The sequence below is a fragment of the Mobula hypostoma genome, chromosome 28, assembly GCF_963921235.1.
Source record: "Mobula hypostoma chromosome 28, sMobHyp1.1, whole genome shotgun sequence".
Lineage (NCBI taxonomy): Eukaryota > Metazoa > Chordata > Chondrichthyes > Myliobatiformes > Myliobatidae > Mobula > Mobula hypostoma.
Genome location: NC_086124.1, coordinates 28,421,765 through 28,437,068, shown reverse-complemented (window position 1 = coordinate 28,437,068; position 15,304 = coordinate 28,421,765). Strand labels below are relative to the sequence as shown.

Below are 15,304 nucleotides of genomic sequence, written 5' to 3'. Positions count from 1 at the left end.
ACACACACCCCTCTCCCTCATACACATCCCTCTCCCTCATCCACACACACCTCTCCCTCATACACACCCCTCTCCCTCACCCACACACCCCTCTCCCTCATACACATCCCTCTCCCTCACGCACACACACACCCCTCTCCCTCATCCACACACACCTCTCCCTCATACACACCCCTCTCCCTCATACACATCCCTCTCCCTCACACACACACCCCTCTCCCTCATACACACACACCCCTCTCCCTCACACACCCCTCTCCCTCATCCACACACACCCCTCTCCCTCATACACCCCTCTCCCTCACACACACCCCTCTCCCTCACACACCCCTCTCCCTCACACACCCCTCTCCCTCACACACACCCCTCTCCCTCATACACACACCCCTCTCCCTCACACACCCCTCTCCCTCACACACCCCTCTCCCTCATACACACACCCCTCTCCCTCATACACACACACCCCTCTCCCTCACACACACCCCTCTCCCTCACACACACACCCCTCTCCCTCACACACACCCCTCTCCCTCACACACCCCTCTCCCTCATCCACACACACCCCTCTCCCTCATACACACACACCCCTCTCCCTCACACACCCCTCTCCCTCATCCACACACACCCCTCTCCCTCACACACCCCTCTCCCTCACACACACACACCCCTCTCCCTCACACACCCCTCTCCCTCACACACCCCTCTCCCTCATACACCCCTCTCCCTCACACACACCCCTCTCCCTCACACACCCCTCTCCCTCACAGACACACACCCCTCTCCCTCACACACACACCCCTCTCCCTCACACACCCCTCTCCCTCACAGACACACACCCCTCTCCCTCACACACCCCTCTCCCTCACACACACACACCCCTCTCCCTCACACACCCCTCTCCCTCACACACACACACCCCTCTCCCTCACACACACACACACCCCTCTCCCTCACACACACACACCCCTCTCCCTCACACACACACACCCCTCTCCCTCACACACACCCCTCTCCCTCACACACACACACACCTCTCCCTCACACACACACACCCCTCTCCCTCACACACACCCCTCTCCCTCATACACATCCCTCTCCCTCACACACACACCCCTCTCCCTCATACACATCCCTCTCCCTCACACACACACACACCCCTCTCCCTCATACACATCCCTCTCCCTCATCCACACACACCTCTCCCTCATACACACCCCTCTCCCTCACCCACACACCCCTCTCCCTCATACACATCCCTCTCCCTCACGCACACACACACCCCTCTCCCTCATCCACACACACCTCTCCCTCATACACACCCCTCTCCCTCATACACATCCCTCTCCCTCACACACACACCCCTCTCCCTCATACACACACACCCCTCTCCCTCACACACCCCTCTCCCTCATCCACACACACCCCTCTCCCTCATACACCCCTCTCCCTCACACACACCCCTCTCCCTCACACACCCCTCTCCCTCACACACCCCTCTCCCTCACACACACCCCTCTCCCTCATACACACACCCCTCTCCCTCACACACCCCTCTCCCTCACACACCCCTCTCCCTCATACACACACCCCTCTCCCTCATACACACACACCCCTCTCCCTCACACACACCCCTCTCCCTCACACACACACCCCTCTCCCTCACACACACCCCTCTCCCTCACACACCCCTCTCCCTCATCCACACACACCCCTCTCCCTCATACACACACACCCCTCTCCCTCACACACCCCTCTCCCTCATCCACACACACCCCTCTCCCTCACACACCCCTCTCCCTCACACACACACACCCCTCTCCCTCACACACCCCTCTCCCTCACACACCCCTCTCCCTCATACACCCCTCTCCCTCACACACACCCCTCTCCCTCACACACCCCTCTCCCTCACAGACACACACCCCTCTCCCTCACACACACACCCCTCTCCCTCACACACCCCTCTCCCTCACAGACACACACCCCTCTCCCTCACACACCCCTCTCCCTCACACACACACACCCCTCTCCCTCACACACCCCTCTCCCTCACACACACACACCCCTCTCCCTCACACACACACACACCCCTCTCCCTCACACACACACACCCCTCTCCCTCACACACACACACCCCTCTCCCTCACACACACCCCTCTCCCTCACACACACACACACCTCTCCCTCACACACACACACCCCTCTCCCTCACACACACACACCTCTCCCTCACACACACACCCCTCTCCCTCACACACACACCCCTCTCCCTCACACACACACACCCCTCTCCCTCACACACACACACCCCTCTCCCTCACACACCCCTCTCCCTCACACACACACACCCCTCTCCCTCACACACCCCTCTCCCTCACACACACACACCCCTCTCCCTCACACACCCCTCTCCCTCACACACACACACCCCTCTCCCTCACACACACACACCCCTCTCCCTCACACACCCCTCTCCCTCACACACACACCCCTCTCCCTCACACACACACACCCCTCTCCCTCACACACACACCCCTCTCCCTCACACACCCCTCTCCCTCACACACACACACCCCTCTCCCTCACACACACACCCCTCTCCCTCACACACACACACCCCTCTCCCTCACACACACACCCCTCTCCCTCACACACACACACCCTTCTCCCTCACACACACACACCCCTCTCCCTCACACACACCCCTCTCCCACACACACACACACCCCTCTCCCTCACACACACACACCCCTCTCCCTCACACACACACACCCCTCTCCCACACACACACACCCCTCTCCTCACACACACACCTCTCCCTCACACACACACACCCCTCTCCCTCACACACACACACCCCTCTCCCTCACACACACACCCCTCTCCCTCACACACACCCCTCTCCCTCACACACACACACCCCTCTCCCTCACACACACACACCCCTCTCCCTCACACACACACACCCCTCTCCCACACACACACACCCCTCTCCCTCACACACCCCTCTCCCTCACACACACACACCCCTCTCCCTCACACACACACACCCCTCTCCCTCACACACACACACACCCTCTCCCTCACACACACACCCCTCTCCCTCACACACCCCTCTCCCTCACACACACACACCCCTCTCCCTCACACACACACACACCTCTCCCTCACACACACACACACACCTCTCCCTCACACACACACACACACCTCTCCCTCACACACACACACCCCTCTCCCTCACACACACACACACCCCTCTCCCTCACACACACACACACCCCTCTCCCTCACACACACACACCCCTCTCCCTCACACACACACACCCCTCTCCCTCACACACACCCCTCTCCCTCACACACACACACCCCTCTCCCTCACACACACCCCTCTCCCTCACACACACACACCCCTCTCCCTCACACACACACACCCCTCTCCCTCACACACACACACCCCTCTCCCTCACACACCCCTCTCCCTCACACACACACACCCCTCTCCCTCACACACACACACCCCTCTCCCTCACACACACACACCCCTCTCCCTCACACACCCCTCTCCCTCATGCACACAGACTCTCTCTCTCTGTCACACTCAGACTCTCTCTCACACACACACAGAGTGCCACTTACACTTCCTCAGGTGAATGGTTCTCGAGGTGACCTCCCCGTCCACTCCGGCGATGCCCGCTACGCACCGATATTTCTCAGGGTCGTCCAGGCGTAGTTTGCTGATGCGCAGCTCTGTCTCGGGGCCACGAGAGCTCATGTTGAGGCGGTTGCGGTAGGAGGCGAGCAGGCGTGGAGACCCCCGGCTGGCCTGGTCCTCCTGCGCCAGGGTCAGCGTCTGCTTCTGGTCCCATCCCGTTTCCAGCGCCTCCCAACGCAGGCGGTAGTGAGCGCCGGGGCAGGCGTGGGCCGTGATCACCCGGCAGTGCAGGGTGACCTGGTTGCCCAGGAACCCGCTCACCGTGGCTGACGTATTCAGAGTCACGACATGGGGCGTCGGGGTGCACTCTGGCACAGCGGGGGCCACAGCTGTGGAAGGGGGAGAGGGGGGCTCAGTCGAGGAAGGGTGAGAGGGGACTTCAGATATGGATGGGTGAGAGGGGGGCCCAGATGAGGAAGGGCGAGAGGCTGGTTCAGATATGGATGGGCGAGAGGGGATTTCAGATATGGATGGGTGAGAGGGGACTTCAGCTGTGGATGGGTGAGAAGGGGTCCCAGATATGGATAGTTGAGAGGGGATTTCAGACATGGATGGGTGAGAGGGGTGCTCAGTTGGGTGAGGGACTGGGAGAGGAGAGGGTGAGGGACAAAAATGGTGGGGGTGGAAGAAAAGGGGTGAGAGAGTACATAAATAAATGCTTAAATATAGGACCCATCTCTCCTCTCCTCCACCACCCCTCCTTTCCCTCCTTGACCCCCTCCCATCTCCCCTCCAGCCCTCTCTATCCTCCCTCCCTCCCCTCCCCTCTCCCTCTCTGCTCCACCCCTGCCACCCTCTTTCCCCAGGTTCTCACCTCTCCCTCCATCCCTTCTATTCCTCTCTCCCTTTCTGCCTTCTCAGCTGCATGTCCCTCTCCCTCCTCCCTCCCCCTTGTCCCCGCTGCATGGCCCCTCCCCTCACCTCCACTCTTTCTATATCTGCCTCCTCTAACTCTACATATCTGCAACTCTTTGTCTCCACAACCCCTCTCTCTACGTCCATCTCACCCCCTTAATCTGTCCCTCCCTCTGTCCATCTGACCCCAACTCTATTTCACACATCTCTCTCTCTTTCCCCTTCTCATTGCTGGCCCTATGTCCACTATATCTATCTGTAATCTTTCTCTCTCCTCCCACCATCTCTATCTCTGAGCCCTCACCCCATCGTTCTCTCCCTCACTCCTGCACTCTTTTTCCCCAATCTCTCTCCGTTCTCTCTCTCCCTCCCTCTCTCCCTCTCTCTCTCTCTTCCCCCCTCTCTCCCTCTCACACTTTCACTCCCCCCTTGCTCTCTTCCTCTCCTTCACTCTCACCACTCTGTCTCTGTTTCTCTCTCTCTAAATATCTCTCTCCCACTCTCTCCCTAAATCACTCACCTCCCTCCCTCCCTCTCTGTCTCTCCCACTCTCCCCCAACTTTCTCTCTCTGCCAACTCCCCCATCTACATCTGTCTCTCTCTCTATCTCTCTGTTCCACCTCTCTCAGTCTCCCTTTCTCTCTAACTGTCTCTTGTTATCCATCTCACTCCATCTCATCCCCAATGTTTCCCTCTTTCTCTTGTTCTCTCTATCCCTCTTTCTCTCTGTCTGTCTCTCTCACTACCTCACTCTCTCTCTATCCCTTCCCCTCTCATCTCCGCAATTTATCTCTCCCTCTTTGACTCTGTCTCTCTCTCTCTCTCTGTCTCTCTGTAGATCAACATCAGTCAGACAAAGGAGATGGTGATGGACTTTAGGAAGACTAAGCCTGCACTGCTCCGTTACTACTGATGGTGAGGACGTGGATGTGGTGAGGACCTACAAGTACCTGGGGGTGCACCCAGATGACACCTTGAGTTCAGCACCAACACAGAGGCCGTGTACAAGAAGGGCCAGAGTCGCCTCCACTTCCTGAGGAGACTGCGGTCCTTTGGAGTATGCAGGCCTCTCCTTCGCATGTTCTACCAGTCTGTTGTCGCCAGTACAATCTTCTATGCAGCAGTGTGCTGGGGTAATGGCATCAACATGAGTAATGCCAACAGGCTCAATAAACTGATTAGAACGGCTGGCTCTGTTATAGGAGTCAAACCTGACACACTGGAGGCTGTGGTAGAACAAAGGACCCCACGGAATATCCTGGCAATTCTGGACAATGTTTCTCACCCTCTGCATGCCACCTTGGCTGAACAGAAGAGCACTTTTAGTAATAGACTAAAATAACTGCACTGCTCCAGAGAGCACTATCGAGACCATTCTTATCCTTGGTTCTGTAATGAGGCAACATATAGCTGGGGGAGTGATGACTCCTCCTGTTAGACTGTTTGAGGTAACTTACTTTTTATTCTGTCGTACTTCTTTTCTAATATTTGTATATCTCTGCACTTGTAATGCTACTGTGACACTGTCATTTCCTTTGGGATCAATGCAGTCTCTCTCTCTTTCTGTCCCTGTCTCTGTTACTCTCTCTCCCAATTCACCGTGCTCTTCTCTCCATCCCTCTCTCTCCCTCGATCCTATCTTTCTTCTCCCATCTCTTTCTCCCTAAACCATCTTTCATTCTGTCAAATTTCGCCAAAGTGGAGGCGAGAGCTGGGAAAATGACTCCAGCCACCCCAGCGGTCACCTATTCACCGAACTGCCATCAGGGAGACACTACAAGTCCATCTCCACCAGGACCACACATCGCCTCCAAAGTTTCTTTCCTTTGGCTATCCAGCTTCTCAACAAAACTCACCGACATTTCAAGTCAAGTTTGTTGTCATTTAACTATACACACGTATACAACCAAACCAGGTAATGCTTCTCCGTAAATCACATAACACACAATAATTTAGGAAAGTAAATAATTCTAGTTAAGTAAGTAATTCTGCAAATGAATAATGCACAGATAAACAAAGTAAAGTGCATAAATTAAATACAATAGGGTACAGTACAAGTTGCTGTACAAATTCAAAAGATCTACGGCTGTGTGCCCAGAGACCCGAGACCTTTGGGGCACAGAGCTCGAAAAAAATGGCATAATGGACTTTAAACGTCGCAAACCAGCTAGTTGTTTGTTATGTCTCCCCTCTCGCTGTGAAATGGAGACATCCCTTTCTCCATTATTAGGGTGAGAGAGAGAGCCTGTGGTATGTCCAATACCGGGTGCACAATGTAGTCTTTGGGGTACTGCAAGTCTGTGTCTTTGCTGTTGCTTTGCTGCACGCTTGAGTGCTTGGTGGCGGGCGCTGATGCTTTTTATTTGCTGGTGGGGGGAGGGGGGGATTGTTGCTCGCTGCCGCTTACACGCAGGAGGGAGGGGAGCTGGGGGAACTTTGGGGTTCTAATATTTAACTGTCATTCATTCTTTGGGGGCATGCCTCTGATTTCGAGGACGTTTGCGAAGAAAAAGCATTTCAGGATGTGTAGTGTGTACATTCCTCTGATATTAAATGCACCTTTGAAACCTTTGAAATGATCTGGCAACATTTCAAATGTGATGCAGCTGAGAGTTCAGAAGCCTAACGGCCTGAAAGAAGCAGCTGTTTTCCATCTGTTCTTGTCGTTACGCATCGGAGCCTCCTGCCTGATGGTAGAAAGTCAAAGAGGCTGCTGGTGGGATCCTTGATAGTACAGTGGGCCCTGTGTACACAGTGCTCCTGATAAATGTCCTGGATGGATGGTAGGGAGACCCCTATGTGACCTCACTGTCTCTGCACGACATCTGTTAAGTGGTCTTACCTGCTCTCCTTGTTCTGTTGATAATTATTGAGTCTCTTCATATGTTCCACATTTATTTAAGTTTGACTGTTGACGTTTGAGCATGTGATTGTTCTGCTAATTGTTGATTACTCATGGCTGTTTGCACGATTGGCTTGTAAATTGTTGGTTTCTGTTGTGGTATTGTCCTGTGTTTTATGCTTGGCACCGAACCACAATCAGTTCTGGTATGTTTCACATACTGGCAATAAAGTGATTCTGATTCTGATAATCTACCTCTCTCTCCCTCCCTCCCCATCGCAATATCTCCCTCCCAAACCCTCACTGTGGGCCTGCCCCCAGTGACACCGCCAATCCTGCACATACAGGCACCTCCCAGCCAGTAGGATTCACCTGCCGCTCGTTCCGGACTCATCGCCTGCAGCCTATTTAACCCCCATTCTCATTCTGTGTAAACTCCTCACACCAGTTGCAATTCCACTCGGCCTAAAGTTTGCCTCATTGATTGTTGTATTTAGCTGCTGCCCTCTCTTGTTTTGTGGCCCCTCGTGGAAGTGTAAAGTGCTCCTTCCCTCCGCTAGTCAGCAGGTCACCCTGGGGCAAGGGGTAGCACCTCCTTGGACTCCCCCATGATCGGGACCACGTGAAGCCACGGGAGCAGGGGGTGGATGGTCGTATGCACAGCCGGTGCAGATCACAAGTCCTGGTTATGTGACCACTGACGCCAGGCAGACAATCTCTGAAAGAGGAAAAGACACTGCCCAGAAGAAGGCAATGGCAAACCACTTCTGTAGAAAAATTTTCCAAGAACTATCAGAGAAGGACCATGATTGCCCACCTCATATGACACGGCACAAAACAATCAAATGATTATTAAGCAACACACATAAAAGTTGCTGGTGAACGCAGCAGGCCAGGCAGCATCTCTAGGAAGAGGTGCAGTCGACGTTTCAGGCCGAGATCCTTCGTCAGGACTAACGAAGGAAGAGTGAGTAAGGGATTTGAAAGTGGGAGGGGGAGGGGGAGATCCAAAATGATAGCAGAAGACAGGAGGGTGAGGGATGGAGCCAAGAGCTGGACAGGTGATAGGCAAAAGGGATATGAGAGGATCATGGGACAGGAGGCCCAGGGAGAAGGAAAAGGGGGGGGGGGACCCAAAGGATGGGCAAGGGGTATATTCAGAGGGACAGAGGGAGAAAAAGGAGAGTGAGAGAAAGAATGTGTGTATAAAAATGAGTAACAGATGGGGTACGTGGGGGAGGTGGGGCATTAGCGGAAGTTAGAGAAGTTGATGTTCATGCCATCAGGTTGGAGGCTACCCAGACGGAATATAAGGTGTTGTTCCTCCAACCTGAGTGTGGCTTCATCTTTACAGTAGAGGAGGCCGTGGATAGACATATCAGAATGGGAATGGGATGTGGAATTAAAATGTGTGGCCACTGGGAGATCCTGCTTTCTCTGGCGGACAGAGCGTAGATGTTCAGCAAAACGATCTCCCAGTCTGCGTCTGGTCTCACCAATATATAAAAGGCCACATCGGGAGCACCAGACGCAGTATATCACCCCAGCCGACTCACAGGTGAAGTGTCGCCTCACCTGGAAGGACTGTTTGGGGCCCTGAATGGTGGTAAGGGAGGAAGTGTAAGGGCACGTGTAGCACTTGTTCCGCTTACACGGATAAGATGATTATTAAAGTTGTTGCTCCCTGATGAATTATCCCCACTGCTCTGCTTTGGAGTCAAGATACCTGTACGCTCCCTGACGCTCCCCGTCACTACCAAGCATAAAACACAGCACAATACCACAACACAACACCAACCAGGAACTCACAATTGAGGCTGTGTGATGTTCGGCTTATACCAAACACAGTATGTGGCCTGATGGCCAAAAAGCTCAAAAAGGCACCATCAATCTCTCAGGACCCTCACCATCTGAGACATTCCCTTTCCTCCCAGGGAGGAGGTACAGGAGGCTGAAGACACCCACTCAATGTTGTAAGAACAGCTTATCAGATTTCCAGAACGGACAATGAACCCCGGAACACTTCATGATTTTTGCTCTCTTTTTGTACCACTTATTGTATTTAATTTCTAATATACGGTTCTTATTACAACTTATAGATCCTTTTAATGTATTGCCCTGTACTGCTGCCACAAGACCACGGATCTGATGACTGATTAACCGGATTCTGATTCTAAAAGCTGGAGTTGGATGGCCAACGCCCGGAGACTGGAGGTCTGTCCCGGGGTTGTTCCATTGCTGATGTGTCCGGGGGGCTGGGGGGAGGAGTGGGCCTCGTTTCGCTGCTGTTGTTTTGTTGCTTGTTGTGTTCTGTGCGGTTCTGCTGGGCATTGTGGGCGTGCTGGGTTGGCGCCGGAATGTGTGACGACACCTGTGGGCTGCCCCCCAGCACACACTTGGGTGTCAACATCGGTTGTTAATGCAAACAAAGCATTTCACTGCATGTTCCCCAAGACCATAAGGTATAGGAGCAGAATTAGGCCATTTGGCCCATCGAGTCTGCTCTGACATTTCATCATGGCTGATCCATTCTCCTTCTCAGCCTTCTCCCCGTATCCCTTCATGCCCTGACTAATCAAGATTCTACCAACCTCTGCCTTAAATATACCCAATGATTTCGCCTCCACGTCCGCCTGTGGCAACGGAATCCACAGATTCGCCACCCTCTGGCTAAAGAAATTCCTCCTCATCTCCATTCTAAAAGGACACCCCTCTGTTCTGAGGCTGTGCCCTCCGGTCTTGCCGTAGGAAACGTCCTCTCCACTTTCACTCTAATGAGGCCTTTCCCCGTCCGATAGGTTTCAATGAGGTCACCCCCTCACTCTGCTGAACTCCAGTGAAAACAGGCCCAGATCCATCAAACATTCTTCATATGACAAGTCTTTCAATCCCAGAATCATTTTCATGAACGCCCTTTGAACCCTCTCCAATGTCAACATGTCCTTTCCTAGAAACGAGGCCCAAACTGCTCACAATACTCCAAGTGAGGCCTCACCAGTGTCTCAGAAAGCCTCAAGATTACGTCCTTGCTTTTGTATTCCAGTCCTTTCAAAGTGAGTGCTAACATTGCATTTGCTTTTCTCGCCGCTGACTCGACCGGCAAACTAACCTTCAGGAAATCCTGCACGCAGTCTCCCAAGTCCCTTTGCACCTCGGATTTTTAAAAATTTTCTTTCCATTTGGAAAATAGTCCATGCTTGTATTTCTTCTACCAAAGTGCACGGCCAAACACTTCCCAACACTGTGTTCCACCTGCCACTTCTTTTCCCATTCCCCTATCTGTCCAAGTCCTTCTGTAGCCTCTCTATTTCCTCAACACTACCTGCCTCACTACTTCCTCAACACTACCTGCCTCACTACTTCCTCAACGCTACCTGCCCCTCCACCTATCTTTGTATCATCTGCAAACTTGCCCACCAAGCCATCCAAATCGTTGACATATAACGTACAAAGATTCGGTCCCAACGCCGACTTTTGTGGAACACCACTAGTTGCCGGCAGCCCTTTATTCCCGCTCTTTGCCTCCTGCCAAACCCCCCAACGCTGCGTCCATGCTAGTCGCTTTCCTGCGATAGCATGGGCTCTTAACTTGTTACGCACGGTCACCCATCGCAACCAAGGAAGACCCCAGTTTGTAGTGCTTGTTCGCACCACTGGACCTGGACCTCTGTGGTCGAGAGAGTGGAACAACCCCAGTGTAAAGGCTTTTCCACTTTAGAAACTCTCCAGCACAGGTCTCCTGTCACCGTTGCCCTTTCTGAGATAAGGTGTCCAAAGTGCTCACAATACTCCAAGGCTTCTCCCTGGATTGTCACCTTGTCGCGGTGGAGAAGCTTGTGTGGTCCTGTGATCCTGAGAGCAATGCCGTCTGGATCTATGCTTCTGGTAGGGCCACCCATGGCGGTAAGGTCGAGGGTGAGGTCCCTGACAAAGAACAATCCAACCAAGACCTCAACGGTGGAACAGGTGGATGAAGTTACTTCGAACTCAACGGCTGTGAAGGCGGATGAAGCTGCAACAAATCCATCAGCTCCAATCATCGTGGTTTCCATGCCTTTGGAATCAGTTGGTTGATTGTGAAGTATCGTGTGCTTCTTGGAGTGCAACATCAAGTACACGTTAAACAAATACACGCACAGGCGTCTTCACTCCGTGGGCCACTTCTTCAGAACGAAGACCGTCATCCTCACCCTCGAGGGATAGCCATGACGACGACTCCATGTAAGGCATCACCAGTGCTTTATAAAACCTCAGCATTACAGCCTTGCTTTTGCGTTCCAGTCCTCTTGAATGTTTTCATGTACATTAGATAAGTATATTAATCTGAATCAGGACCGGACTACACAGAGAACAGTAGGGTCCTGGAGAGAGCTGCAGTAACAAGACCCAAGGGTGCAGCCACATAATTCACCAAAACTATGACGCAAAGGGCAGGGGTAGAAGAAACGCTTGGAACGCTGGCCTTTATCAGTCAGGGAGACCACACTCGGAGCTCTGGTCATCCAGCTTTGGGAAGGATGTCATCCAGCCGTAGAGGAGAGCAGGGAAGATTCACCAGGATATTCCCGGGAATGGAGGGGTTGAGCTCAAGGAGACACTGGCCGTGCGGGGACTGTTTTTCTGGAGTGAAGGGAGACGAGGGGGTGGCCTGAGAGAGTTTTATAAAGCCATGAGGTTGGTCACAATCTTCTCCCCAGGGTGGGGAGGTAAGAGTTAAAGGGGATCTTTTCCACCTGGGGTGGGGGGGGTTGGGAGAAGCTGCCAGAGGAAGTACAAGGATGTCCATTTGGATGAGGAGGAATTTCTTTATCCAGAAGGTGATGAATCTGTGGAATTCATTGCCAACGACGGCTGTGCAGGCCGAGTCATTGGGTAAATTTAAACTGGAAGTTGATGGACTTTGATTAGTAATGGGTGTCAAAGGTCACGCGGAGAAGGCAGGAGAGGGAAAGTAAATCAGCAGAGCAGAGTCATTGGGCCAAATCGCCTAATTCTGCTTCGACAGCACTGTGGGTCAGTCCTTGGCACATCGATGTAGCTAGGGCGTCCAAGACTTCCGCACCATACTGTATTGATCAAGGTGGAGTGGAGAGCGAGCTTGTTAATCTGCTGGGAGCAAAGTTTTTGGGAATGGCGAGGGTGCAGCGGTGTGGGAGGGGTTGGGACAGGGGGCAGAGACGTGCCAGGGGCAGGGAGTGGTGCGGGGGGAGGGGCCCTGAGACACCAGGCAAGGTCATTTGATTCTAAACAATCGGTCTATTGATCGTTACAGAATGTCCCTCTGGTCCTTCCCACTCCCTCCCCTGTCCCTTCCCCTTTTCCCAACTATGATTCCCTCTCCCTGCCCCCTTCCCTCTCTCAGTCCACAATAGAGACCCAGATCAGAATCAGGTTTATCATCACTCACATATGGCATGTACTTGCTGGAATTCAGAAGAATGAGAGGAGATCTTACAGAAGCATATAAAATTATGAAAGGGATAGATAAGATAGAGGCAGGAAAGTTGTTTCCACTGGGAGGTGAGAGTAGAACTAGGGGCCACAGTCTCAAGACTCAGGGGGATAGATTTACGATGGAGATGAGGAGAAACTGCTTTTCCCAGAGGGTGGTGAGTCTGTGGAATTCTCTGCCCAATGAAGCAGTGGAGGCTACCTCAGTAAATATATTTAAGACAAGGTTGGATAGATTTTTACACAGTAGCGGAATGAAGGGTTCTGAGGGAAAGGCAGGTAGGTGGAGATGAGTCCATGGTCCAATCAGCCATGATCTTATTGAGTGGTGGAGCAGGCTCGATGGGCCCGATGGCCTACTCCTGCTCCTATTTCTTATCTTCTTAATTTGTTCTTTTTTTGAGGCAGCAGTACAGTGCAATACATAAAATTACTGCAGTACTGTGCAAAAAGTCTTAGGTGCCCTAGCTACATATATATATATATATACACACCTAAGGCTTTTGCACAGTGCTGTATGTGAGTGGTTTTGTGGTGAGAGTAGGCACAATTACACCATTTAAAAGCTGCTTGGGCCAGTGGGTGGACAGGGAAGGTTTCTCAGGCGTTTGGGCCAAATGTGGTCAAACAGGACTTAACTCAGGAAGGCACGGAGGGGTCGGGTTGCCTGGTTGTCTGCGGGTGTAACTCTGTGGCAGGGTTAAAAGGGTGGGTGGGTGAGGGTAGAGTTTGTGGTGGCAGTGAGCGAGATAGTGTGTGGGGAGAGAGAGTGGGGGGCAGAGAGGATAGGAGAGTGGGGTGGGAGGGGGATGCAGAGAGGAGTGGGGAGGGGTGCAGAGGCAGATGGGCTCTCCCCCCTCCACCCAGCACCCCGACGCCTCGGGAGCACCCAGAGAACTCACCCTCGGCCAGCATGGTGATGAAGGTGAAGGGCTCGCTGTTGCTGCCGGCCACCTGCGCGGTGACCGTGTATTTGCCGAAGTCCGCTGCCGTCACCCAGCTGAAGTGCAGGTAGTTGTGGGGGCCGTGGGAGGCCAGGGTGACCCGGTCGCGGTACGCGGGCTCGACCCAGGGCTCCGGCCCCTTGCTCTGGTCCACCTGGGCCACGGTCTGCCCGCCGAGGGGGCCGGTGGCCCAGCGGACCCGGTAGCGGGGCTGGGCCGAGTCCCCCAGTAACGTGATGCTGCAGTGGAGGGTGGCGGGGCCGTGGCGGCGGGCCAGGACCAGGCCGGAGACATTGAGGAAGATGAACTCCGGGTACAGCAGGCCGTCGTCCTCCGCCGTGAGTAGGATGCTGAAAACCTCGAGAGAATCCAGGGACGGGAGGGGAGTCGGGGAGGATGCTGTGTTTAACCGGAGGAATGGGTGGAGATGGGAGAGGGGAGAGAAAGAGGGAAAGGGGTAAAGGGAGGGTGGAAGGAGAGGGGAGGGGAGGGGAGGGAAGGAGAGGGGAGGGGAGGGAAGGAGAGGGGAGGGGAGGGGAGGGGAGGGGAGGGGGAACGGCAGGGAGAGGGGGAGGGGGAGGGAGAGGGGGAGGGGGAGGAGGAAGGAGAGGGACAGGGAGAGGGAGAGTGGTAGGGGAGGGGGAGGGGAATGGGGAGGGGAAAGGGGAGAATGGGAGGGGGAGGGGAAAGGGGAGGGGGAGGGGGGAGGGGAGAGGGGGAGGGGAAAGGGGAGAGGCAGAGGGGGAGGGGAGGGGATGGAGGAGCACAGAGAAGGAGGTGCAAGAAGTGGAGAGAAGAGATTAGGTTGGGGGACAGGGAGAGGAGGGGAAGTGAGAGGGATAGGGAGAAAAGGGAGGGGAGAGGGAGAGAAGGGGAGAGAAGAGATTGGGAGAGAGGAGAGAGGAGGGAGAGGGGAGGGGAGGTAGAGAAGGAGAGAAGGGAGGGATGGAGAGAAGGGAGGGGAGAGGGAAGGGAGAGAGGGAAAAGAGGAGACAAAGGGCAGTGATTAACTGCTGGTGGCCCTCCTCACCCCCCCGACAGCACAACCCTCCTGCCTTGCCACCCCTCCAGCAGCACGGCACTCCCTACTCTCTGCCCCTCCCTTCCCACGGCATGGCACTCCCTCCTGCCTGCCCCTCTCTCCTTGCGATGCCCGGGGCTCCCTGGCATTGTGCTCAGACCCCGGGCACACTTACCCAATTCTGCCACGGAGATCTGGAACAGGACCAAGGTGCCCCAGAAGGACCGGTACATGATGGAAGCCCCTGGGAGACCCCGTTCACTTCAGCAGGCTCTGACCCTCACCCCCTCGGTCCTCACAGAGCGAGGTGCCGCAGGGAGTCTGAACGAGGCAGGGTGGACCATTCCAATCCTGTTGCCAAGGACACTGCTTCCGCAGCCCCTGTGAGCTCACAGTGGCCAGTGAGATCACAGAGACAGGGCCTGCTATTGGCTGTGTGGGCTCAACCCCCCCAGAATGCCCCCACCCCTTCTCTC

At 54.3% G+C, this 15,304-nt stretch overlaps 1 protein-coding gene across 1 annotated transcript in view; it reads right to left on the bottom strand.

Moving 5' to 3' along the window:
- LOC134338971 (uncharacterized) overlaps positions 1-15,061 on the bottom strand; it is a 61,183-nt gene extending 46,122 nt beyond the window's left edge. Inside the window, exons 1-3 of the mRNA XM_063035192.1 lie at positions 15,004-15,061; positions 13,766-14,206; positions 3,640-4,299 (exon numbers count right to left, since the gene is read on the bottom strand). Coding sequence (XP_062891262.1) covers positions 3,640-4,299; positions 13,766-14,206; positions 15,004-15,061 — 1,159 coding nt within the window. The remainder of the gene's footprint in view (positions 1-3,639; positions 4,300-13,765; positions 14,207-15,003) is intronic.
- Positions 15,062-15,304: the final 243 nt, after the last annotated feature.